General features: G+C 41.7%; 1 protein-coding gene across 1 annotated transcript in view; it reads left to right on the top strand.

Moving 5' to 3' along the window:
- Positions 1-25,432, top strand: part of LGMN (legumain) — a 42,894-nt gene extending 17,462 nt beyond the window's left edge. The window contains exons 3-14 of the mRNA XM_084630776.1: positions 9,774-9,871; positions 10,998-11,079; positions 13,610-13,695; positions 15,656-15,731; positions 16,333-16,395; positions 17,410-17,476; positions 18,839-18,957; positions 19,647-19,736; positions 20,859-21,056; positions 21,776-21,946; positions 23,062-23,129; positions 24,630-25,432. Coding sequence (XP_084486902.1) covers positions 9,774-9,871; positions 10,998-11,079; positions 13,610-13,695; positions 15,656-15,731; positions 16,333-16,395; positions 17,410-17,476; positions 18,839-18,957; positions 19,647-19,736; positions 20,859-21,056; positions 21,776-21,946; positions 23,062-23,129; positions 24,630-24,669 — 1,158 coding nt within the window. The 3' untranslated portion in view covers positions 24,670-25,432. The remainder of the gene's footprint in view (positions 1-9,773; positions 9,872-10,997; positions 11,080-13,609; positions 13,696-15,655; positions 15,732-16,332; positions 16,396-17,409; positions 17,477-18,838; positions 18,958-19,646; positions 19,737-20,858; positions 21,057-21,775; positions 21,947-23,061; positions 23,130-24,629) is intronic.
- Positions 25,433-26,347: the final 915 nt, after the last annotated feature.

The raw sequence follows: 26,347 nt of genomic DNA, 5'->3' as shown, positions 1-26,347 counted from the left end.
GCTGAATTACTGTGTCCTCAGTGTTTATGCAGTCATCTGTGTGCTAGCAAAAGGTTCTAAAGTAGACTTGGTCTTTGGGAGCCCTAAATGAGATGCTTTAAACTCAAAAAGAAAAGGAGTACTTGTGGCACTTTAGAGACTAACAAATTTATTTGAGCATAAGCTTTCCTGAGCTACAGCTCACTTCATCGGATGCATTCTTTTTGCAAATACAGACTAACATGGCTGCTACTCTGAAACCTGTCTTTAAACTTAAAGGGATCTGATTTTGAGAGACTGGATACCTATGAATTTTTGAATATCAGACTCCTTTAAAGTATGTTTAGGCACCCAAAAAAATCACTTGCTTCAGGTTGGGGGGCTTTCTGTAGGCAAGGACTGGCCTGTCTCCCAAGATTTGTGAGTGTGTTGGGTCGTCGTTGAGGATAGGTTGTAGATCCTTAATTATGCGTTGGAGGGGTTTTAGTTGGGGGCTGAAGGTGACGGCTAGTGGCGTTCTGTTATTTTCTTTGTTAGGCCTGTCCTGTAGGTGACTTCTGGGAACTCTTCTGGCTCTATCAATCTGTTTCTTCACTTCAGCAGGTGGGTATTGTAGTTGTAAGAATGCTTGATAGAGATCTTGTAGGTGTTTGTCTCTGTCTGAGGGGTTGGAGCAAATGTGGTTGTATCGCAGAGCTTGGCTGTAGACAATGGATCATGTGGTGTGGTCAGGGTGAAAGCTGGAGGCATGTAGGTAGGAATAGCGGTCAGTAGGTTTCCGGTATAGGGTGGTGTTTATGTAACCATCGTTGATTAGCGCTGTAGTGTCCAGGAAGTGGATCTCTTGTGTGGACTGGACCAGGCTGAGGTTGATGGTGGGATGGAAATTGGTGAAATCATGGTGGAATTCCTCAAGGGCTTCTTTTCCATGGGTCCAGGTGATGAAGATGTCATCAATATAGCACAAGTAGAGTAGGGGCATTAGTGGACGAGAGCTGAGGAAGCGTTGTTCTAAGTCAGCCATAAAAATGTTGGCATACTGTGGGGCCATGCGGGTACCCATAGCAGTGCCGCTGATCTGAAGGTATACTTTGTCCCCAAATGTAAAATAGTTATGGGTAAAGACAAAGTCACAAAGTTCAGCCACCAGGTTAGCCGTGACATTATCGGGGATAGTGTTCTTGACGGCTTGTAGTCCATCTTTGTGTGGAATGTTGGTGTAGAGGGCTTCTACATCCATAGTGGCCAGGATGGTGTTATCAGGAAGATCACCGATGGATTGTAGTTTCCTCAGGAAGTCAGTGGTGTCTCGAAGGTAGCTGGGAGTGCTGGTAGCGTAGGGCCTGAGGAGGGTGTCTACATAGCCAGACAATCCTGCTGTCAGGGTGACAATGCCTGAGATGATGGGGAGCCCAGGATTTCCAGGTTTATGGATCTTGGGTAGTAGATAGAATATCCCAGGTCGGGGTTCCAGGGGTGTGTCTGTGCGGATTTGATCTTGTGCTTTTTCAGGGAGTTTCTTGAGCAAATGCTGTAGTTTCTTTTGGTAACTCTCAGTGGGATCAGAGGGTAATGGCTTGTAGAAAGTGGTGTTGGAGAGCTGCCGAGAAGCCTCTTGTTCATATTCCGACCTATTAATGATGACAACAGCACCTCCTTTGTCAGCCTTTTTGATTATGATGTCAGAGTTGTTTCTGAGGCTGTGGATGGGAAAACCTGGATTTGTGCTGGAAATGGCCCAACTTGATTATCATACACATTGTAAGGAGAGTGATCACTTTAGATAAGCTATTACCAGCAGGAGAGTGGGGTGGGGGGAGGTATTTTTTCATGCTTTGTGTGTATAAAAAGATCTTCTACACTTTCCACAGTATGCATCCGATGAAGTGAGCTGTAGCTCACAAAAGCTTATGCTCAAATAAATTGGTTAGTCTCTAAGGTGCCACAAGTACTCCTTTTCTTTTTGCTTCCAAAGTGACAGACTAAACCGGAAAAAGACCTCCTTTTACCAGAATAAAAGTAACCACATGAGGAGTTGTGGTGGTATGAGTGGTTTAAATTCACACCCTATCTTGTGTGGGTGTAACTTCCCCATGTAGATAAGCCCTAAATGTACAGAGAGAGAAGGTGACAATGGTTAGGAAGCTGCATCAATTAGATAGTTTTATTGAAAAGAGCCAGTGTTTTGCACTTGAGGTTTTACAGTGTTAACACCTGAATGGTTGGTATCACCCCTTATCTCCACTACAGTAAATGGGTCCTATGGGGAAAAAAAAAAGATTTAGAGTGTATTGGAAAGGACATTGATGAGAAAATGAGTTGCTCTAGTCTGCTTTGAATGTACATATAATTAAAAAAAACTTACCAAAACAAACACTGCACACACAATCCCCCCTCCCCCCCGCCGTCCCTGGGGGGTAGGGGAGAGGGTGAGAGAACAAATGACTCACAGGACAGATGTTCGTCACATTGTTTAAGGCACGACTGAAAGACCTTCAGATACTTCAATGATGAGGACTGTTTAAGAACAGATATAGAACAGAATAATGTGAAAAGTACTTCCAGACAGCAGATGCAAGAAATGTAAAATGATAAAATGTAAATGATAAAAGGAAGTAAAACAATCACGCAAATAACAAACATGGCTATGAGAACAGTGTAGGAGGATGTGTTTGGGAAGATAAGTAATGGAAATGAGATTTTTAGACATATCAAGCAGTAGCAATGGCACCAAAGTGCGGAGGAGGAGGTTGAAAAGTTCAGAGAAAAGATGCTGAAGCAATGCTGGGGGTGGGAGGAGGAGAAAGGGCCACAATATGGAGGAGGGTATAACAGCAGCAGCAAGTGGCAAGAAATTTAGCCGAGGCTGGTTGCCCTGTCTAGATTAAAATGATGTAAAGCCTAACCTACAGAACCTTTTACCAGCATAGCTATGTCAGTTAGGAGTGGTGGTGTTTTTTTTTTTTAACCGATATAGCTATACCAGTAACAGCTGTAGCCTAAATACAATTATACAGGTATACCTGTGTTTATACTGGCATAGCTTATGCCAGTTCCCCAACCTGGCACAAACTATACCATTATAAACACAATTTCTCTGATATAACTGTATCCACATGATAAGGTTTTGATGGTTTAACTATACAGGTAAAGCCTAATGTAGACAAGGCCTAAGACAGAATATGCAAATCCTCACTTTTTGCCTTTTAAATGTCTCCCAATATATCCTCTCTCTTCTTCAACTGATCTCTATTACAATTAGTAGCAGTAGTACGGGGAGCACCTGGAGGCCTGCTGAGGTGCTATTTGTGCCTAATGCTTTGCAATCATAGGGTAAAAAGATGTTTCCCCACCCCAAAAAGTTCTACCATCTAATTAAGTCAAGATGTAATAAGTGAGTGTAACACGCAATAAGGAAAGGGAGAAGACAAAGGAAACTCATACAAACCTAAAAAGAAAAGGAGTACTTGTGGCACCTTAGAGACTAACCAATTTATTAGAGCATAAGCTTTCGTGAGCTACAGCTCACTTCCTCAGATGCATATCATGGAAACTGCAGCAGGCTTTATATATACACAGAGAATATGAAACAATACCTATTCCCACCCCACTGTCCTGCTGGTAATAGCTTATCTAAAGTGATCATCAGGTGGGCCATTTCCAGCACAAATCCAGGTTTTCTCACCCTCCACCCCCCCCCACACAAATTCACTCTCCTGCTGGTGATAGCCCATCCAAAGTGACAACTCTTTACACAATGTGCATGACAATCAAGTTGGGCTATTTCCTGCACAAATCCAGGTTTTCTCACATCCCCCCCACCCCCATACACACACAAACTCACTCTCCTGCTGGTAATAGCTCATCCAAACTGACCACTCTTCAAGTTAAAATCCAAGTTAAACCAGAACATCTGGGGGGGGGGGGGGGAGGGGGGTAGGAAAAAACAAGAGGAAACAGGCTACCTTGCATAATGACTTAGCCACTCCAAGTCTCTATTTAAGCCTAAATTAATAGTATCCAATTTGCAAATGAATTCCAATTCAGCAGTTTCTCGCTGGAGTCTGGATTTGAAGTTTTTTTGTTTTAAGATAGCGACCTTCATGTCTGTGATCGCGTGACCAGAGAGATTGAAGTGTTCTCCGACTGGTTTATGAATGTTATAATTCTTGACATCTGATTTGTGTCCATTTATTCTTTTACGTAGAGACTGTCCAGTTTGACCAATGTACATGGCAGAGGGGCATTGCTGGCACATGATGGCATATATCACATTGGTGGATGTGCAGGTGAACGAGCCTCTGATAGTGTGGCTGATGTTATTAGGCCCTGTGATGGTGTCCCCTGAATAGATATGTGGGCACAATTGGCAACGGGCTTTGTTGCAAGGATAAGTTCCTGGGTTAGTGGTTCTGTTGTGTGGTATGTGGTTGTTGGTGAGTATTTGCTTCAGGTTGCGGGGCTGTCTGTAGGCAAGGACTGGCCTGTCTCCCAAGATTTGTGAGAGTGTTGGGTCATCCTTTAGGATAGGTTGTAGATCCTTAATAATGCGTTGGAGGGGTTTTAGTTGGGGGCTGAAGGTGACGGCTAGTGGCGTTCTGTTATTTTCTTTGTTAGGCCTGTCCTGTAGTAGGTAACTTCTGGGAACTCTTCTGGCTCTATCAATCTGTTTCTTTACTTCTGCAGGCGGGTATTGTAGTTGTAAGAAAGCTTGACAGAGATCTTGTAGGTGTTTGTCTCTGTCTGAGGGGTTGGAGCGATACAACCGCATTTGCACCATTTATGTCAGTATTGTGTAGTTTAGTTATACTGATATGGTTATGCTGATAGGTTTCCCTGTGTAGCTAAGCCCATAACCATTTACTGTAGGCACCACAGAAGAAGTAGATCTTTGGGAAGGATTTCAAGGTCAGAAGAGTGACTGTACAGATTAGTGCTTTCCAGTTCTCTTTTTCCCTAGCAAACCTCACAAACGTCTGCTTCATATCTTACGTTTTTACACTGCTCTCTCCTATTCTTGTCTTGTCTATTGTCAAGATCTGTGTTTAATGTAAGCAGTTTGGGGTAGGGACTGGTGAAGTGCCATGCAGATGTCAATGTTGAAATATAAATATTTAAGTTTACAGAGCTGGATGGAAGAAAATCTCGTCTGATGTAATAGGAAATATAACTCCTTTAGTAAGGATGGGTAGATTTCCAAAGTAAATCATGTGACGAGATTGTGCTACAGCAGATTTTTTTTTTTTTTTTTTAGCATGGAACGTACCTCGCCTTTTCCTGGAATCTTGCTCAATTACCACCCCATCTCTGTGTCAGACTCTGAAGACAGGGCTTTTCCTATATTATTAACATTTCACTAATTTAACTAAATTTGATCTGAGTAAACCAGGTCAAACCCCTAATGTGGACACTCCTAAACCAGTTTAACCTTTGCTTAGCATATGCTAATAAATTACTGATTTAAACTAAACCAATGTAAGTGAGGTTTAATCATGTTTCAGTGTCTACGTCAGGAGTTCTCTCTGGTTTAATTGGATTGATTTAATTAAACCTGTGCAACTTTTCTAATGTTGACTAGATCGGGGTGGGCAAACTATGGCCCGTGGGCTGGAACCAGCCCGCCAGCCATTTTAATCCGGCCCTCAAGCTCCTGCTAGGGTCTGGGGATTGCCCCACTCCGACGCTCCAGTTGGGGAGTAGGGTCGGGGGCCGCTCCATGCTGCTCCCGGAAGCAGCGGCATGGCCCCCCTCCGGCTCCTATGTGTAGGGGAAGCCAGAGAGCTCCACTCTGCATGCTGCCCCGCCCCAAGTGCCACCCCCGTAGCTCCCATTGGCCGCAAACCACAGCCAATGGGAGCTACAGGAGCAGTGCCTGCAGACTTGGCAACATGCAAGGCTGCCTGGCTGCGCCTCGCATAAGAGCTGGAGAAGGGACTTCTGGGAGCTGCTTCCGGGAGCCCCTTGAGGTAAGCGCTGCCTGGAGCCTGCCCCCCTGAGCCTCTCCCCATGCACCAACACCCTGCCCCAGCCCTGATCCCCCTCCCGCCCTCCAAACCCCTCGGCCCCAGCCCGGAGCACCCTCCTGCACCCCAAACCTCTCATCCCCAGCCCTACCCCAGAGCCTGCGCCCCGAGCCAGAGGCCTCACCCCCACACACCCCAACCCTGTGCCCCAGCCCTGAGCCCCCTCCCACCCTTCAAACCACTTGGTCCCAGCCCGGAGCACCCTCCTGCACCCCAAAACCTTCATCCCCAGCCCCACTCCAGAGCTCGTACCCCCTGCCCCAGTCCTGATCCCCCTCCTGCCTTCCAAACCCCTCGGTTCCAGCCTGGAGCACCCTCCTACACCCCAAACTCCTCATCCATAGCCCCACCCCAGAGCCCACACCCCCAGCTGGAGCCCTCACTCCTCTGCCCCCCGCACTCCACCTTCCTGCCCCAGCCTGGAGCCCCCTCCCGCACCCTGAACTCTTCAGTTCTGGCCCCACCCCGGAAACCGCACCCGGAACCAGAGCCATCACCCCCCCTCTGCACCCCAACCACAATTTTGTGAGCATTCATGGCCTGCCATACAATTTCTATTCACAGATGTGGCCCTCGGGCCAAAAAATTTGCTCACCCATGGAGTAGATCATAGGAAGGGGTTAGAATTAAAAACAAACAAAGAAAAAAGCAAACCCTACCACCACACACAGCATAACCTGAAAGAAAACCTCTCTTGGTGTAATGCTATTTGAAGTTCCACTGGAATGTTGAAAAATGCATTTCTGGAAAATTTCTTAGTTATCTAGGGGTAGAGGAGAATTATTTTGTCCTTAGACCATTAAATCATCAACGGATTGTAGAGCTAAAATAATTTGTTCGTGAGGGAAGTTTCTAAAACAAAATATTAGCGCTTTCCTCGTGGAGACACGTATTTTTTATATAAGATCACTTTAATGTACATTGTAATTTCTGTTATAAAAAAGAGATTTAACTATAGCAGTAGTGTGTCTCTTTAAAGAAAATCTGCACATTCATATCCTGTTTATAATAAGGACAAGAGTTTGATTAGAAATTCTGTAGTTTAGCTTTTCACACAACTTGTGTTTACATACCCTTAAGATACTTAGGGTTATTCCACAAGGAATGTAATTAGGCGCGGGAGAATTTGTCCTAGCTCAAAACTGACCAAGTTAATTTTTCAGATGTCAGACCGCATAAATCATAACTAGGCCAAGCACTAAGTCATCTAAGGCCTAATCCAGAGCTCATTGCAGTCAAGGGGAGTCGTCTTCTCCACTGGACTTTGGATCAGGCCTTCAGTGCGTGGGATTTTAGTTTAGATTTCTTTGCAGAAGGCTTTATGTTCCCAGTAACCTTTCAGTGACGTCTATTATGCATAAGAAAACTTTACAAAAACATTCATGTAATGAATGGCTTTTTTCCCCCCCAATCAGGACTTGGAGCAAATTGGATTTTAATTGTACAGAGATGGTACTAATACTGTCAGTAACCATTTCTGTGCTATAATCTAATTGCTCCAAGCCCTGACTGGAAAAAAATTATTTGTATTACCATAGCAGGCATGAGTCCTGGTAATGGATGAGAAGGACCGTGTTGTGCTAGGCCAGCGTTACTCAAATGAGGCCACCGTGGCCACATGCCGCCACCAGGGGCTTTTCTTGCGGTCACAGCCTTCTGGGCTGCGATGGGGGGAGTGCAGAATAGAGCCCTCTCCCACTCCCTGTTGCTCCTGGATGCTGGGGCCAGCAGCAGGGGTTGGGCCCTGCCCCCGTCTGGATTCACCTGGGGCACAACGCTGGAGGAGCAGGCAGCCAGAGAGTTCCCCACCTTCCCATGGGTGGTGGGGCTCAGGCTTTGGGCTTCAGCCTGGGGTGGCGGGGCAGCAAGCTCTGTCTGTGGGGCTTCAGGCTCCAGCCCTGGGCTCTGGCTGCGCAGTGGCAGGCTCCAGCCACATGGCTTCAGACTCTGTCCCTGGACCCCATCCTCCGGGCCGCGGGGCTTTGGGCTGTGGCCACAGGGCTTCAGTCTCCAGCCCCCCCACTGCCTCCTCAGCCCCATCTCCCCTGGCCCCCTGCTGTCTCCCCCTACCCTCCATACATGGCTTAATTTGCCAGGACTGATTAAGTCTACTGTGAAAAGTGATATTAACAAATATACTGGTATCACTTTTCACAACAGACTTCTAGATAGCAATAAATAAATTGCAATGATTTGGATGTGTATATGTGCATATTTATTTGATTATCCTAAAGCTAATCAAGTATTTTAGGAAAAAGTGAGAGAGTGGCCATCAGCAAGAGTTGGTGGCCACACTCTGAGGCCACCAAAAAATTTGTCCTGAGAACCCATGTTAGGCGATGTACAAATAAAAATATTGTCCCCACCCCAAAAAGCTTACAACCCTAGTATAAGACAATGGATAACAGATGGATATAGACCAATGGTTCCCAAACTTTTCAGGGTCGTGTCTCCTATTACCCCGGTCTGTACCCCCCCAGAGCCTGCTGGAAGCAGGTCCGTGGCTTGGAGAGGGGGATGCGGACAGGGTGAAGGGGGTTGACGCTGGGGTCACAGCTGGGGGCCGGGCCAGCAACAGAGCTGGGTGGCACTCCCTCCTCACCCCACTTGGGGGCTGGCCCAGGCCTCAGCCACCCCCACCTGAACATTCCTCCATGCCCCCCCTCTCCCCCAGTGGGGTGCCTCCCAGAGTTTGGGGACCTCTGATTTAGACAAATAGATTAGGGTGGCGCAAGGAAACAAAACTCCATTGATTGGCATGATAGGCAGTGGTCTCAGCTGGCAACCCACTGTCAAGATTTTTGTAGGTGGTATAGCAAAGAAAAGTTTTAAGGAGGAATTTGAAGGTGGATAATGAATTAGTTTTGGAGATGTTTACAGGGAGCTTCTCCCAAGCATGGAGGGCAGCCTGGGAGAAAGCACTAATGTGCTTGTTTGAAAGTTTAGCGAGTGGGTGATGGAGGCTGGTATTATTGGCCTATCAAAGGTAAGAATTGACATTTCAGTTGCAAAGGAGAGATAATAGGTAGGTTTGGGGATAGGCTGTGAAGGGCCTAGAAAGTGAATATAAGCAGTTTATGTTCAATGCAATGGAGAAGAAGTCATCAGTGGAGGACTGATGAGAGAGGGATGACGGGGTCAAAGCGGCAGGCTAGTAAAAAGCCATTAAGCCTTTGATGACAGCTGTGTGTTCAGGCTTTCCGGAGGCTCTCAATCCTTCATATTTACAACTAGTTACTGAAAGCCTATGCTGTTGCACGTGTGTCATTCAGAAAGTCACGTGTTTAAAAAAACAACAAACAAAACAAAACCACACAAACACCTGAAAATGGAGCCCTTGTTTCCCATACACTATGTTGTAGTGAGAAGTATTGCAGTTTGTACATGTTTTCCAAAGTCTGTGCACAGAGCTCGCCCTGGCCGGAGGGACACGCACCTTTTTGCAATCCCCAGCTTCTGTGATCAGCTGCCACATTCCACCTGCCACAGAATCTTCGCACTCCAACATTCCAGCCTGTTCTCACAGGGACCAGTGATGCTAGAATCTGGTGATACTCTGAACAGAAAGAGCTCTCAGCCATGATTATAACTGTTTTCATCCCTTCACACTGACTTAAGACATTTTAGGCTTCAGAGTGACAATTGTGAAATCCTGTTACTTAGATGAGGATGTTGGTCCGGAGTTTCTTTTAGACAAAATCTTATAAAGTGATTTTCTTTTGTTCCCAAAGATTAACAAGGAATTAGCAAGGACATTCTGCTCTATTTCAGGCTGATGTATGCCATGCTTACCAGATTGTACACCGAAATGGAATTCCAGATGAACAGATTATTGTCATGATGTATGATGACATTGCAGAAAATGAGGAGTAAGTGAAGAACATGGCAAGAATATTAAACCATGTATATTTTTTTCTGTTCCATAGTTAACAGTAGTACTTTGTGTGTATGTAGTATCTCAAAAAGAAGAATCCTAAGCACTTCACAGAGTATGTACAGGGACCACTTTAGCCATCACTGAAATGAGTTCACTTTAGGATGTGTACCTTGCAAATTTCTAAATTTCAAGAGTAAGATCCTGATTTCAGTTATGGCAGTGTAAATTCAGAGCTCTGTGGTAACTTACTTTTGCATGTTGTGAAACACAAACAATCTTAATTTTTATTATACATAGTAAAAATGATCTGTTATGTAGCGTTTTACAGTACAGACATGCCTATATAGTGTGGATATCTTTAAGGGCCTTTGTCAGCCTGTTTAGTCCCCAAAGCATACTTTCCATAAAAAAGGAAATTCCCATGCATCATCTGATTTGGTACCTTTGACCATATTTGCCTTTATAATACAACCAGCTCTTACATTGCACTTTTCACCAGTAAATATTGAAATGCTTTATAAAGGAGGTCAATATTTATGTGCAGCTGCACCCAGTTTCAGTGATGGCCCTTCACTCTGGACTAATTTCAACACTCAGCTCTTACTTTTGGTTCCTAGAAGCTGTGTGGGCACAGTGACAGCCACACCTTAGTCAGCTGCCTTAATTGATAAACAGAATTAGGTGACACTAGCTGGTTAATATTTTGCTATCAGTGTCTGCAATTACACAGCACTGGCAATGGTTCAGGTGTCAAAAGAGAATAAAACCGTTTCAAAGCAGAACCAAAGCAAGGGCTACTTGAAGCACCTAAACTGATAAATCCAGGGATTGTAGCCATGACGGACCATGTCCTGCATCCTCAGAACAATTTACCTGGTCTTGCCACTGCGTTCATGGGGCTTGAGCTGGGCATATGTAATTGATAAGGCACAAAGACCTCCACATGATTGTTCAAAAATCAGTTTTAAAGAGGTGATGCTTTTGTAAATAAATATGTACAAATATTTGGGCTTGATCTTGTCGACATTTCATGACCTTTTAATATTTTTCTAGTTAATTTGTTGGCGCTATACGGCATATGAATTATTCTTAATACATGTGTCCAACTTAATTTTCAGAAATCCAACCAAAGGCATCATCATCAATAGACCCAATGGCACAGATGTGTACAAGGGAGTGCCAAAGGACTATGTACAAGAGGTAGGACTGAAGTAGTCTCTATTATTCAACCAATATGTTTGAGATTTAACATTACCTAGTGACCCAAGTAAATCTTTTTTCACCCCCAGACTGTTAGATATTCCCTAATACATTTAATATTAAGCCTCTGGTTGATACAAAGCACTGGAGGGTGTTCATCCAGTTAGATGGCTTGGCCAACCTTTCCTAACTAGGATGTAAACAGAGGGCATATTAAAATGGAGCAGAAACTATAGCAATAGACTATTCCATTATTTCTGCACCATACTCAGAGTGAGGGGAGGGAAAATCTTACAATTAAAAAAAATCATCAATAACTCAATATGTAAACATGTCCTGATTAAATTTAACTGTAGTTTATGGCTCAGTACCCCAATATCTGAGTGATTTACAAGTTGCTACTAAAAGTATGCTACACTGCATACTCCTTACTGTGGGATATAGAGTATGTACACTGCATGCTCCCCTAGCATAGGTCTGAAGAGCAGTGTAGATGGTGAAGCACTGCTTAGGTGAGTAGGGTGAGGACAAGCCTGAACTCTGTGGGTATATACTCTACACAGCTCTACATGTCCAAGCAGTGCCTCCCATCTACATTGCTATTTTTAGCAGTGTAGTGTCCCTCTGTCTCCCTGCTGCCAGAGTCTTTCTGTGCCACAGAGGAAGGTTCTGGCATTGGAGAAGTGCTCTGGTGCGGGGAGGCAGCAGGTAAGGGCTCTGGAAGCTCCCATCTGTCTCTCCCCTGCCAGAGCCTTTCCTTCCCACAGTGAAAGGCTCTGGCAGTGGGGAGCTGCCAAAGTCTTTCCCTTCTGCCTCCCCACTGCCAGAGCCTTTCACTGCTGTGTGTAGCTGCACACCACAGTGGACACAGCGTGCTTTTTACTGTGGCATGTAGCTACACATATCCTACACGCTGCCACCAGTGGTGTGCCATGTAGACATACTTAAATTGGAGGTAGTCTCAGAGATCTGCGTATGCCACCACAAAGGCTGTTGCAAAGAGCTATAAAAACAGCACTTAAATTTCTGTTCATACTGTCACCTGAGTGCTTATCTTCTCTACACTTCATTGAAAGTAATCATTAACTTTTCAAATAAAGGCATTCCTAACTTTGTTAAAAAAAAAAAAGTTATTTATTTCACTGAATCCTGCCAGTAGTTTGAGACTTCTACTGGATAATTAATATTGTTTAGCAAATGTGGCTTAGGTTTTGTACTTGTTTAACTGGAAATGAGCAGCAGTAGCCCTTTGGTATCAGCTTAAATGGCAAGAACTTTTTGACAGAGTGAAATCTACTTAAAGGGATTGAGAAAAATCAGTTGCTTAACAGAGGAGGATCAGAACTGTACTGGATATAATAAATTTGGGATACTTTCAGGCAGTCTCCCATGAGAGGAGATCACCTACTAACGGTGACGAGAAGTATAGGTTTCATTGTATTTTACACGTGCAATGACTGGAGCGTTTTCCTAGCTTCCTTCACTATGACTGTTGCCTGATTTCCAAGAGCAGTCATGATCTAACAAACTGCAGTGAGTGACCATCATGATTAAGGACTTGTCTACACCAGAAAGTTGTACTGGCATACTCCAAGGTATAAATTTAAACAGATACCAGTTATACCGGTATAACTATGTACATGCTTATTTTGGAATAGGTGTCTTTTTTCAGTTTAGCTTATGTCGCTTTAGAAGGAGGTTAAGCTAAACCAAAGAACCACTTTTATTCCAAAATACCTGCCCACATTGGGGTTTATACTAGTGTATCTATATCATTTTAGGTATACTGGTATAATTATACTTGTGGCACCTTAGAGACTAACCAATTTATTTGAGCATAAGCTTTCGTGAGCTACAGCTCACTTCATCGGATGCATACTGTGGAAACTGCAGAAGACATTATATACACAGAGACCATGAAACAATACCTCCTCCCATCCCATTCTCCTGCTGGTAATAGCCTATCCAAAGTGACCACTCCCCTTACAATGTGTATGATAATCAAGTTGGGCCATTTCCAGCACAAATCCAGGTTTTCTCACCCCCCCCCCCCAAATTCACTCTCCTGCTGGTAATAGCTTATCCAAAGTGACCACTCCCCTTACAATGTGTATGAAAATCAAGGTGGGCCATTTCCAGCACAAATCCAGGTTTTCTCATCCCCCCACCCCCACGAAAGCTTATGCTCAAATAAATTGGTTAGTCTCTAAGGTGCCACAAGTACTCCTTTTCTTTTGGCGAATACAGACTAACACGGCTGTTACTCTGAAACCTGGTATAATTATACTGGTATAGCTAATAAAACTTTCCTGTATAGACAAGCCCTTACAGGAAAAAAAAAAGCTGCATATGAAGATCAGTAATAATGGTTATCATAGGAACCAGCTCCCAAAGCCCACCCCAACAGCATTCCTCTGCATTGTAAAACACTTGTTGGTTCTGTCTGACAGAACCAGCCTGTCTAGGTGAGTAGATAAGGTTGACTGTTACTGCGCTTCATATTTAATTTTAAAACTCTCTTAATCTGTAGGATGTTACTCCAAAAAATTTCCTTGCTGTTCTAAGAGGTGATGCTGAAGCAATGAAGGGCATAGGATCAGGAAAAGTATTAAAAAGGTAACATAAAAGTTGTGTTCAGGAAATGATAAATCATATCACATGGGTGGACACTCATGTGCTGATGTTGAGTAATGGGATTTAAATGCAATCTTAGTTATATTGTTGTCCAGACTGAGGATTAGCAAGACTGGTCAATGGCTATTCTACATCTTTGGAATTAGTAATGTGACAATTCTACTTTTTTAGCAATCTAGTATCAAAAAGTGTGTCTGTATCTGATGGATACCAAATATAGTGTGGACTGAGATCTAGATATCCACAATAGAGAGCAACTTGACCATTGCAGACAAGTTGGTGGAGAGAGAGGGGAACTCTGGCATTGGAATCAGGTGGAAGAAAGGAGAAAAGTTACAGAGCTGGACTGTATTTAAATTGGTCATTGCCACAGAGCTGTAGTCATGTGAGGCTTTGCCTACATAACTCAGGCTTAAAATATTCAGTGTATAAATACAAGATTAGAAGCGCTGAGAAGGGTTCTGAGCTTTTATTAATGAATATTTTGCTGTACTACTGCAAAATTGCTCAACTGGAATGAGGTCTAAAAGGTGAACACAGCTAAACATTTCATTAGCCAAATTAAAAATTGCAGTTAGGCCCATGGCTACTCATACATGGGCATTTTCAACCTGCCTCCCTCTTCCCCCCCACATAGTTGTAAGTAAGGGAGTGGATGTGCGGTGGTCCCAACATTTATTGCTACTCAGTAAGAAGACAGTTAACCTTACTTGCATCCATGCATAGTTGCCATTTGCATGAATGGAACAATCTTCTGATCCCTGCGGCAGACTACACAATGTCTTCTGAGATCAAGGCCTTTAAGTATCCAATACACAAAGAATTTCAGAACCAGACTAGTACAAAAAAAAAAGTGAATTAAATAAATAAATAAAATAAATAAAAAACAAATTTTAGCAGAATAGAGAAATAGTTGAATCCTAAATTGGATAAACGCAACCATATAATTCAGAGCAGCTTGGCCACATTGTAATTGTGTGAAGAAAGACTCTCATTAAGGGTCTTAACAACAATGAAGAATCTTTAGAATCTCTTCCTATTATTGCTATATCTTTTAGGTATGGAAGTCCTTTGTTAACTGTGTCTGGTACTGGCCTACAATATTCCAGATACATCAGGGGAAGATGAAAACCCATAATGCATCTGGTCGTATTGTGCATTACTGTACAGATGGCTTGTCTACACTTGAAACGCTACAGCAGCCCAGCTGTAGCTGCACCACTGTGGCACTTCAGTGTAGACACTATTTATGCTGATGGGAAGGATTCTCCCATCAGTGTAGGTAATCCACTTTAATAGAGCATCAAGGATTAGAAGGCTAAAAATCCCATATTTGAGTACATTGCATTCTTTGAACACATTTAAAATGTACCAGTGTTTTCTGATATTTTCAGCACATATTTATGAAGCTGAACTAGATTAACCTGAAATTAAAAATAATCATGGAAATAGCTATTGATTCTCAGGTTTTATAAAACTATTTTACAAAAGCTTAATCTGGGACTAAAATGACCCAAAATGTTTATATTACAAGAATAAGACACTTAAATCCATTTACATTGCTAGTGTGAAAATTCTGAGTCTCTTAAAAGACATAAAATCATACAATTGTAGGACTGGAAGGGCCCTTGAGAGGTCTTCTAGTCCAGTCCCCTGCACTCACGGCAGGACTAAGTATTATCTAGAAAGACCATCCCTAACAGGTGTGTGTTTTGTTCAGTTCAGGATTCTGGCTTCCTACTGCATTCCTTTTCTACTCATCCATCTCTTCCCATAAGTATCCAAAGTGCAGTACGTAATTTAAAAAGGCGGTATAGATGAGACTACATCTTCTGATTTATCTTCACAGATACCAGCATGTCTCAATACTATAACAGGTTTTTATGTAAAGATTAAGCTGAAATGTTTAGAAAGTCAGTTGTTTCTGAATTTCTCTTGGCAGTGGTCCCAAGGATCATGTGTTTGTTTATTTCACTGACCATGGAGCCCCTGGACTACTGGCTTTTCCTAATGATGATGTAAGCATTTTATTTTGAACATTTTTAAAGTTACCATAAAAATAAATATTTCTAAATCTAAATTTCTTAACACACTATTTTTTCTTGGAAAGAATATAAGGGGCCATGTTCTGATCTCCCACTTTACACCAGATCTCAGTCTGGGACATGATATAAAATAGAATACTGAATGTTTGAAAGCTGAGGTCTAGACAGACTATTTATTTGTTGTGTGATTTTTATTGCTTAGCTTTGCAGTGCATCATTCAGACCTTTGTGGGTATGATTATTCATCTTGCACACTGTAGTAAATACTGTAACCTCTGTTTCCCCGGGGGGGGGGAACATTGAGGGTAAAAAATATAACTCCATGTTAAATTTGGACTTGATGATCACAGACTACAGTAAATCACTTATTTAAGTACAAAAGGGGTACAAGTGTGGATTAAATATTCAAGCAACTCTCTTGTGAACTCTAACAATGAAAATATTTATATCTCCAAACAATTAGAAGCAGTAATATATAAAAAGTAGGAATCATTTATTCTGATGAAATTAGTTTCTTCCCTTATTTATTTTGCTGAATTATGGTGGTATTAAAAAAAGTGTTCTTATTTTACAGCTCCATGTAAAGGACTTGAACAAGACCATTTATTACATGTACCATAACAAAAAATACCAAAAGGTAAACAACAGTTTATCAGATATGAAATTAATAGAGGAACTAATGCAGAGGAAGCATCTTTGTGACATCTTTGGCTGCACTTCCTTCAATTGTTTAAACAATAAAATCATAGTTGTTGAAGAGGAAGATGATTCAAAGCCTGAAATTTAGATGGATTGCCCATCTAAATGGGATATATATTCCATTTTTGGACTGTCTTCAATTGCTTACTTTCCAGTTGTAGCATGTGATTTATTTGGATCAATGTTGAAAGGTTTCATATCCTGATTTAGCAAAGTCCTGTGACTCCCATATACTTTGATCACCAGTAGAGTTGAAAAACACCCACTATCACTTCACTCCTGCTTCTTTTGCTTTGTTCACCCTTGACCCTGTGTATTATTACTGTAGGAACCCTGTGTATATCTTGTGATTCACTGCTGGTTATTGTTACAAAATAACAAGTCAGCTGAGGATAAAGGGATACTTACAAAAGCTAACATTTAAATTAAACAACCCACCACTTCTTTTATCTAAGTGGTTTCTATTCCCATTTCAGCACAGGTGAAGTCACTTAGAGCAAAGAAAACTAATTGGTATCTATAGCTGTTTGTTAGATTACCTTCTTAAATAAACTTTTTATTAATCATGTCAGAGTACTAGTTAGTTGTGTTTAGGTCTGTATAAGTGGTGGTGATGTCTCAAAAATACTGAGGCTACAGCCAACTCAGAATGGTATACTATTTCCAGTTTAAAAAAGCCGACCAGCTAGTTGAATTCTGCTTGAATTAGCAAAAAGATCCATGTGAGATGTACATAGAAAAGTCATTAAGAAACCTTTTTAATGCAATTTTCTTTACTTGTTTCAGTTTTTCAAAGCAGGAAGTGAGCTAATTTGCCTTTATGTGTAGGACTATGTGTAGTGTGCTGTTTTAGTGGATTATCAGTAAGGACCAGATTAATTAGTGTCTGAAAGGAGTTGAAACTCTTCTCCAGCCCACTGTTTTTTCCTAACGTGTCTCACTTATTCTGCAGCTGGTGTTTTACATTGAAGCATGTGAATCTGGATCAATGATGAACCATTTGGCTGATGATATCAATGGTAAGTGATCAGTCAGCTTTTTGGCCTGGCATTTCCTAGCTTGAAATGGTCAAAATTTCTTGTGGCCAATGTGCTGCATATCCTGACTTGATCAGAAGTGTGGAGGGCAGTCCTGGGATTATTGCACCCACCTTCATGTAGAGGTTTAGCAGAGTATCAGGACTGTTGGATTCTGTCATTAGCTCTGCCACCAACTCGAGACTTGGTTTTTGACAACCTCTGTTCTCTTCAGCCATCTGCAAAATGGTGTGTTACTCACCTACCCTCAAAGACAAGTTGCAAGGGTTAATTGATTATTTGTTAAGCATTTTAAGAATGTACCATGGAAAGAATTATGAAATGCAAACTGTTAAAAAGGCAATAAAGTCTTCAGTTTTGGTGTCCTGCTTTTCACCAGATTCTAACTCTTTTCTGCCTGAAACAAAATGACTTGTATATACAAAGAAATAACTATTGTTATATTGATATCACAAATGCTACATTCAACTTCCTTCAAAAATTCCTGCAAACATACAAAATATGCCATGCTATGTCTTTAGCTACTGAGGTCTTTTGGGTGTCTGAATTTTTCAGAGCTAGGATTAGGCTTCCTGTCCCAGTAATGGGATAACTTGCGGAGTGTTTTGAACTGGTATCCCATTGTGTTAGAAAATACTTGATTGGTAATAGAACATTGTTGGATGGAGCTGTTCTAAAGATTTTTTTTTTTTACCTTAGTATGCTCACTGAAGAGTGTTAATAATGTACAGTATTACTCCAGTGGCAGTGTTTTCTGGAAAAGAGGAATTTCAGGGATATTAAATGAGACAAGGTGTGGGTGAGGTCGTATCTTTTAGTTTTACACTGAAGAAGAGCTTTCTGTAGCTCAAAAGCTTGTTTCTCTCACCAACAGAAGTTGGTCCAATAAAAGATTAAACCTCACCCATCTTGTCTCTGTAATAACCTGGGACTGACAGGGCTACAACAACACTGCATAGGGACATTCAATGTTATTCCAAATCAAATATCAAATTAATACCAATTGTTAGCATGCAGAATAGGCAGTTCAGCTGATCAGTTAAGAATCTATCCTTCAACTAAGATAGCGTTTGTATTTGCAGTGTTTTGAATAGAAGCTTTTGATCAAAGCCTCTTTCCCCAACCTACACATTCTTCATTATGTGCTCACAATAGAACACACAGTTGGTAAAAGAAAAAGAGCTTTTTCAGTGGCACCAACAGCAACTGTGGACAAAATATTAGCAAGCTGATTTTTCAATTCAAAGCACTGAAGTAAATGAATAAAATCCATGACATTCAGACAAGTATAGCAGACAGTTAAGTACCACTTAAATAACGACTGCTCTTCCATTTGTCTGACAGTTTATGCAACTACTGCTGCCAATCCTAGGGAGTCTTCTTATGCATGTTACTATGATGATAAGAGACAGACCTACCTAGGTGACTGGTACAGTGTCAACTGGATGGAAGATTCTGATGTGGTAAGTTACTTAGATCAAGTATTTGGTGCTTTAAATTTAAGACAATTATAAAGCTTTAAGCATTACAGTTTTTCTTTATACAAGTGTTTTTTATCCTTTAGGTTTTATTTAAGATTAAAAATTGTTTAAATTCTTAATCATTAGTAATGTGGAACTGGATGGCTTGTATACTTAAACACTTTACTGACCAATTCAATATTTGTGCAAGTTGTTCATTTGGACATCTTTAAATTTAGTTCAGAAACTTAATTCCTCTTTGGTGGGTGTTGAAGTGGAAAAAGTTAGAAACAGCCTAGCCACTAATTTTGAGTTCACTTAGCTTGAAGTTACTAATTTGGGGCAACATCATGGCAAGCTTTTGAACATGAATCTCAAAGTGCAATTACTGAACAGTGTATCCAGGTTTCCTTAATGAACCTTAAATATGAACAAAAGTGTTGTTTTGAACCAAATTTACAGTAGTAACGAAACACTTTAGGGATTTTTTACTGCAGTTGAGAAGATGTCATAGAATCTCAATTTCACCCAAGTTTCCTAACGTTTCATTTAATCTCTTTTGAAGTGCTAATAGCCATTGCCCTGGTATTCACCTCCTGCTCAGGGGGAAGCTAAGGCTCTTCTAAATTTTCCTTGCATTTTTACAACAGCCATATTTTGATGTCTATAAACATATAGATTTCTTCATGCAGGAGGATCTGAAAAAAGAAACTCTCCATAAGCAATTTCTGATAGTAAAGAAACACACCAACACCAGCCATGTGATGCAATATGGAAACAAAGTGAGTATTCATTTAAGTGGTTTCCAGGTCAAGTCCTTCCCATATATTTTAATCCCTTCAAAATTGCTGTACCCTGATGAGGGGACAAATCCTCAGCTTCTGAATATCTACCTGAAAAACTAAAGCCTGCTCAAAAGCTAGAGAAGCAGAACGCAAGATCTGAATTTTGTAGCTCAGGCCTGTAGCCACTCATATCTAGAACTGCAGGCATTCAGTCTCTGCATTTACTCTTCAGATTGGAAAGTGCAAGACAGGAACCAAGAATTTCTCATTTCTCCCTCTCTACCCCCCTGTCCACAGCAGTTTGTCCTTCCTTCTACACGGTGAACCTTACTCCTTCCTAATTCTCTGCTCACACCCTCAGAAGGGCCAGTAGCCATTTGCTGCTCCTCAGCCCCTCAACCTTTATGGGCATCTTGAGCACAGAGTTTCATGCTAGCCTCCTAGCTACTCTTTTGTTCTCTGCTGTTGCTGCGGTCACGATTGCCTTGAGGCCTGATGAGAAAGCAGGGCATAGTGACCAGGCATGCAGAATAGAATGGGAAATTCCTGGTCAGGTTTGCTTTCTTGCATCAGACCTCACCTGGCTCTCTTCTCCTACATGGATATAGCAAAAAGAAATGTGGTCTATGGGCTAATGCAGGGAACGGAGCGTGAGGACACAAGGGTTCTCTTCATGATGCTGATTTAACCTCCCAATGCTTCACTTTACCCATCCATAAAAGGGGTGTATTAGACATATTGCCAGAGTATTGTGAGCCTTAATAAATGATAATAAAATGCTTTGAGCTCTTTGGGTAGAAGGTGCCATAAACTGGCAAGTTATTCATAAACGCAATTGAAAGCATCTTATCCCATTGTACTAATAAAATGATTTTCTGACATGGTCTTCAATCTGTAAAGTTCAAGCTGTTCAACCTGATGGCCTTTTGCCTTAGGGAACTTTGAAAATGAAGATTAGCCACTTTTAAGGCAACCTACTGCTTGTAAAACAATACTTACCTTCATGTGCCTTCCGTAGCCAAGCGAGTTTAGAAAATTAACAGGCTTGCATGGCAACACAAAGGACCTCTATCTAGCAGAGATGTTTAACCTTTGTGTGTTTTTCTTTCTAATGTGCAGAGCATCTCTTCTATGAAAGTGGTGCAGTTTCAGGGCATGGGAAGGAAATCCACTCCTATTTCACTGCCCCCAGTGGCACACTACGATCTCACTCCTAGTCCTGATGTGCCTCTTGAAATCATGAAACGGAAGCTGTTGGCTACCAATGATATTTATGAGGCTAAGAAGATTGCAGGGGAGATGAAAACACATCTAGAGGTAAAGCTAAAAATTCTGACAGATTCAGTTCCATTATATGGATGTAAATCAAAAGTAACTCCAGTGTGACTCATGGAGTTACTGCAAATTGACCCCAATTAATGCAAAAATACATCTTATACCAGTAACAGCCATTCTGATATTTTTCTCCACAATTATTTAAACTTCCGAGATCTTTAGACAAGGCATCTTACCAAACGGGAATATAAACATGCAAAAACTAACCTACTAGATTGTACTGCCAGTGGTTCTACCACTAGGGGATATCCTCTCGCCCCCATAATTCTTGCACAAGAAAACCATACTTCAGAATGACTGCTTACTTTAGCCTTTCAGAGATCAGACTTTCTCCAAAATCTCTCTAATATCATTATTGAAGAGCAAATACATTTTCCCAGAAAGCTGCTACAGCAAGTCTAGTCACGATTACTGTATGTTTCTCCCCCTTTTTGCAGGGAGAACTAATAGGTTAAATGGAGGCTCTATTGGAAGCCCACAACCTGTAACCTTTCTGATTTCCCTTCTTATTTGTTCATGTTTTATTAAGGGGCTGGCCCAAAAGGGACTGCAAGTTCAATGTTATTTCTTTTAGAAAACAGGGTATTTTTTAAAAGCCCAAGGGTTTGGTTTTTTTGAAAGAAGGAAGTGGCATTCAGTTAATAGTCTCCAAATTAGGGTCAGGAAAAGCACATTGTAAGTTGTCTTTGCTTTGTGTACAGGCTAAACGGATTATTCAGGAATCCATGCGAAAGATCATATTCTTCGTAACAGCATCCAAGGAGCGAACTGAGCAAATTCTGTCAGACAGACTGACCATCAGTGACTATGACTGCTACCAGTCAGCAGTGAATTACTTCAAAGCCCACTGCTTCAACTGGCACTCTCCCTTGGTAAGTGTAACATTAGCAAAAAAAACAATAGATTTGTCAGTTGGACAAGCACAGCTGCCAAGATGTTCTTTCAAAGTCAGTTTTTACCAAAAAAGAAAATTGGGATTATTGAACACCCCTGTATTTTCACTTTAATAAAACTTGAGAAACATTTTCAGAAGTAAAAGGAAAGACACTCCGTCTGCAAGCAACCATCTACAAGTAACAAGATGATCAAAATAGAGGAAGGATTTCCTTCCCTCCTTTTACTGTTTTCTCCTTGCCTTTCACGTGTAACAGGACATTCAATATTGGTTTTTAATCAACTCAATGCAATTAACAGCAGCCTTGAAATATAGTACCTAATGTATATAATTATATCCTACAAAGAAATCCCCTTGACTGTATGTTGTACACTACCTGTGACCGCCTACTACATATTATTTGGTTCTTGTTGAGTTCACAGACATAGTTTTTGAGAGCTTTACTACAAATAATTACTTTTGTTACAGTAGTATCCAAGTCTCAGTCACTGTGCAGTGCCCCATTGAGCTAGGCACTGTACAAACAAGTAACAGAGAAATCGGTCCCTGTCTCAAAGAACTCACAGTCTAGGTGTCACACAAGACAGATGCAGAAAACAGACAAATGGATGGGTTGAGAGGATGCAGCAACCGTAAAACAGAATTTAGTGGAAAAAGCAGAAGTCTTAAGTCATCACTTGTCTAATCTATGAAGCACTGAGAGTGCTCAGCACTGTACATGAGACAAAAGCAGCTATGCTCTCTGCCTTAAGGAGCTTACAATCTAGAGACACCATCCAACACAAGGGGAGGTCATATTAGTCTACATTAGAGTTGTGGTTTCATTCACATTGGTTAGAATTATGAGTCTTGCATAAGAAGGGAATCTGCAGTGAGATCTGAATAAAGAAGATGGAATTAAGGACATTGTATGGCTGAAGGTGCAATGAAAAGTGTGAGAGAGGGGTAACTTTGGTCTGATGTTGGAATATTCCAACAAGGATAGAAATCATTGGTGTTAACAGCATCTACAAAGCTCTTTTACTTCTATCTTAAATAAAAAGAGGCTGGGATTTGACATGGAAATGGTTAATGTTCTTTGTTCAATTGCAGTATGAGTATGCTCTGAGACAGCTGTATGTCTTGGTCAGCGTTTGTGAAGGAGGATATCCTATTGACAGGTAATTCAGCTTGCAATAGCAGCCTTATTTATTGCCTTATATGCCGCGCTGATTAGGTCTCAGCTGGAGTTTTGTATCCAGTTCTGGGTGCCACATTTGAGGAAAGATGTGGACAAATTGGAGAAAGTCCAGAGAAGAGCAACAAAAATGATTAAAGGTCTAGAAAACATGACCTATGAGGGAAGATTGAAAAAACTGGGTTTGGTTAATCTGGAGAAGAGAAGACTGAGGGGGGACATAACAGTTTTCAAGTACAAAAAAGGTTGTTGCAAGGAGGAAGGTAAATTGTTCTCATTAAGCTCTGAGGATACAAGAAGCAATGGGCTTAAATTGAAGCAAGGACAGTTTAGGTTCAACATTCGGAAAAACTTCCTAATTGTCACGGAAGTTAAACACTGGAATAAATTGCCTAGGAATGTTGTGGAATCTCAGTCATTGAATATTTTAAGAGTAGGTTAGACAAACAACTGTCAGGGATGGTCTAGATCAGTGTTTCTCAAATGTGGCCTCCTGGGCTGTGATGTGGGGAAGGCAAAGTAGAGCCCTCTCCCACTCCCTGTTGCTCCTGGTTGCTGGGGCCAGCAGCAGGGGTTGGGCCCTGCCCCCATCTGGAGTCACCTGGGGCCCAATGCTGGAGAAGCAGGCAGCCAGTGAGTTCCCCACCTTCCCATGGGTGGCGGGATTCAGGCTTTGGGCTTCAGCCCTGGGGTGGCAGGGCAGCAAGCTCTGTCTGTGGCGCTGCAGGCTCCAGCCCTGGGCTCTGGCTGTGCATGGCTTCAGGCTCTGTCCCTGGACCCCATCCTCCAGCTGCGGGGCTTTGGGCTGTGGCTGCAGGGCTTCAGGCTCCAGCCCTTCACTGCCTCCGGTAGCCCCGTTTCCCCAGACCTTCCATCCATGGTTCAATTTGTCCCCAGGCTTGCCAGGGCTGATTAAGTCTGCTGTGAAAAGTGATACTTGTATGTTTATTAATATCACTTTTCACAGCAGACTTACTAACTAGCAATAAATAAATTACAATGATTTGGACGTGTATCTATGCATATTTATTGACACTGCTATTTTTAGCATTGTAGCAGTGCCTCCCTGCTGCTGGAGTCCTTCCACACCACAGGGAAAAGCTCCAGAAGTGGGGAAAAGGCTCTGGCAGCTTCCCACTTCAGAGCCTTTCCCTGCTGTCTCCCTCCACCAGAGCCTTTCATTGACACATGTAGCTACACACTGCAATGCAGACACAGCCCGTTTTTCCCTGCGGTGTGTAGATACACATATCCTACCCTGCCACAAGAGATGTGCAGCATAGCCGCAGCCTGAATCTTAAAATGGCAAGACTGTTTTTGAAAAGGCATCTCTACCATAACTAGTCTTTATTTACATTATGGATGCAGATACCCAATGAGTAGATACTAATTTCCTTATTTAAAACTATCACATTAAATGAATCTAAATAAGGAGAGACTATGATGTATTTATAATTGTTGTTGTCGTCGTCATCTGTTGCAGAATACAACTGGCCATGGACCATGTGTGCCTTGGATATTAATGGAAACAACATTCCCATTAATAATCCTTACTAAAAGCGATAGCCTTTTTTTGACACTGTAATCATCAGGACTACAACTGCATGCAAAGAGAAGAGAAATGTCAACCACTATATCAGTTTTAAGTAACGCAGTGGGAGCGGTGTTGGACACCACTGAACAGATTCAGCTCTTAAAAGCCTCCCATCTGACATTATGGACTTTATTGCATCCCCTTAGTATTTCGGATATAACTGGTGTTCTACAAAATGCATTTGGGCAGGGTTACTGTTACCCATGCAGCACTTGAAATGGAAATGGTTTGTTTCAAAGCACAAAGCAGGCTACAGTAGCGTCATTTTTAAGAGTCTCCAGTTGAACACTACACACAGTCTATTGGGGATCCTAACTTTATGATTAAAATTTGATCTTTAATTATTTTGCATTTGAAACTTGATGAATACTAATTAGCTTTAAAAAGTGGGGGGTTTATTATTAATGAATTATGTTTCTAGTGACTATTTGCAAACTGGTTGAAAAATGAAGAAGCCATAGTTTGTACATCAAGCTCTAAATCCTTAACGGTATAAAGAAATCAGTTGTACTTGAGAATTATCCAGTTTGTAAATTGAATGGGCATAAAGTTGCACTGTTTCCCAAAGAATAAAAAAAATGGTCTAATTCTGTAACTTTTAGCACCATTATGTAAGTGTTATGTACACACAAGTCTGCAGGAGATGGTACAGCACTTGGAATTATCTTTGAATAAAAAGAAAGTTGAATGTCCCATGGGCCTTTAAGGCATTATGCTGTTGTGTCTTAACAAAAAACTTGTTTCAGGAGCTAAGTAGAAGCTTGTACATTTTGTGTGACTGACTGAAATGAACTTCCAAACTCTACACTTATAACCTGCTTAAAACACATACACTTTCCTCTCTTAAACAGTGTCCCAAACACTTACTTGAAGAAGCCACTTTCTACTGAGATGTCTCAGTGAGTCATAAGCTGAGAGACAGCTATATCAAATTATAAAGTGCTTTGTAATAGTTTAAAATTCCCCATACCTTTCTTCCCTGTTCTTCATGTCCAGAGTACCATTGGAGTACTTCTCAAAAGAATGCTATAGATTGGATTACCAGACCTCCTTTTGCTCTTCTTGGAAAGGGAATGGGTGTGGGGGAAAAAACTAGGCCATTGTTTGGGGTGTGGTGTGGTTGGGAATTCTGGGTAGCCCTTCTGATAGGGGCAGGAGTTGCTTGAAATTCCATTTATATAGGGAGGAGCAAGCTAGAAGCATTGCTCCACCCTCAGGTTTCTGCTGCCTCCTGAAGAAAGGGTATAAGAGACAAGTTCCAGAGCATTTTTTAGAATAGGTGGTGATAGACGTAGGGTTTGTAAGAATCTATGCTTCAGTGTACATGAAAGAAGAATTAAGCCTTCATTCTTGCCTAAACATCAGCCTTCCTTTCCACCCCCCTTGTGTCTTTTCAGTTGTAAAACTTTTACAGATGGTAAAAGTCTAAAAATAAAAATGAGACCACAGAATTTCAAAAGGCATGAAACATCCCTATCAGCATTATGGCTCCCTGAGTTAATAGCGATAGAAGGAAAGAAGTGACGTTTGAAGACCATACAAAATAAGGCCCCAATCCTGCAAGCTTTTACATGCTCACAGATCCATACACTTGTCTGGAGTCCCAC

Source organism: Lepidochelys olivacea (genome assembly GCF_965140295.1).
Source record: "Lepidochelys olivacea isolate rLepOli2 genome assembly, chromosome: 6".
In the NCBI taxonomy this organism is placed as follows: Eukaryota; Metazoa; Chordata; order Testudines; family Cheloniidae; genus Lepidochelys; species Lepidochelys olivacea.
This window is presented reverse-complemented; position numbering and strand designations above follow the sequence as displayed.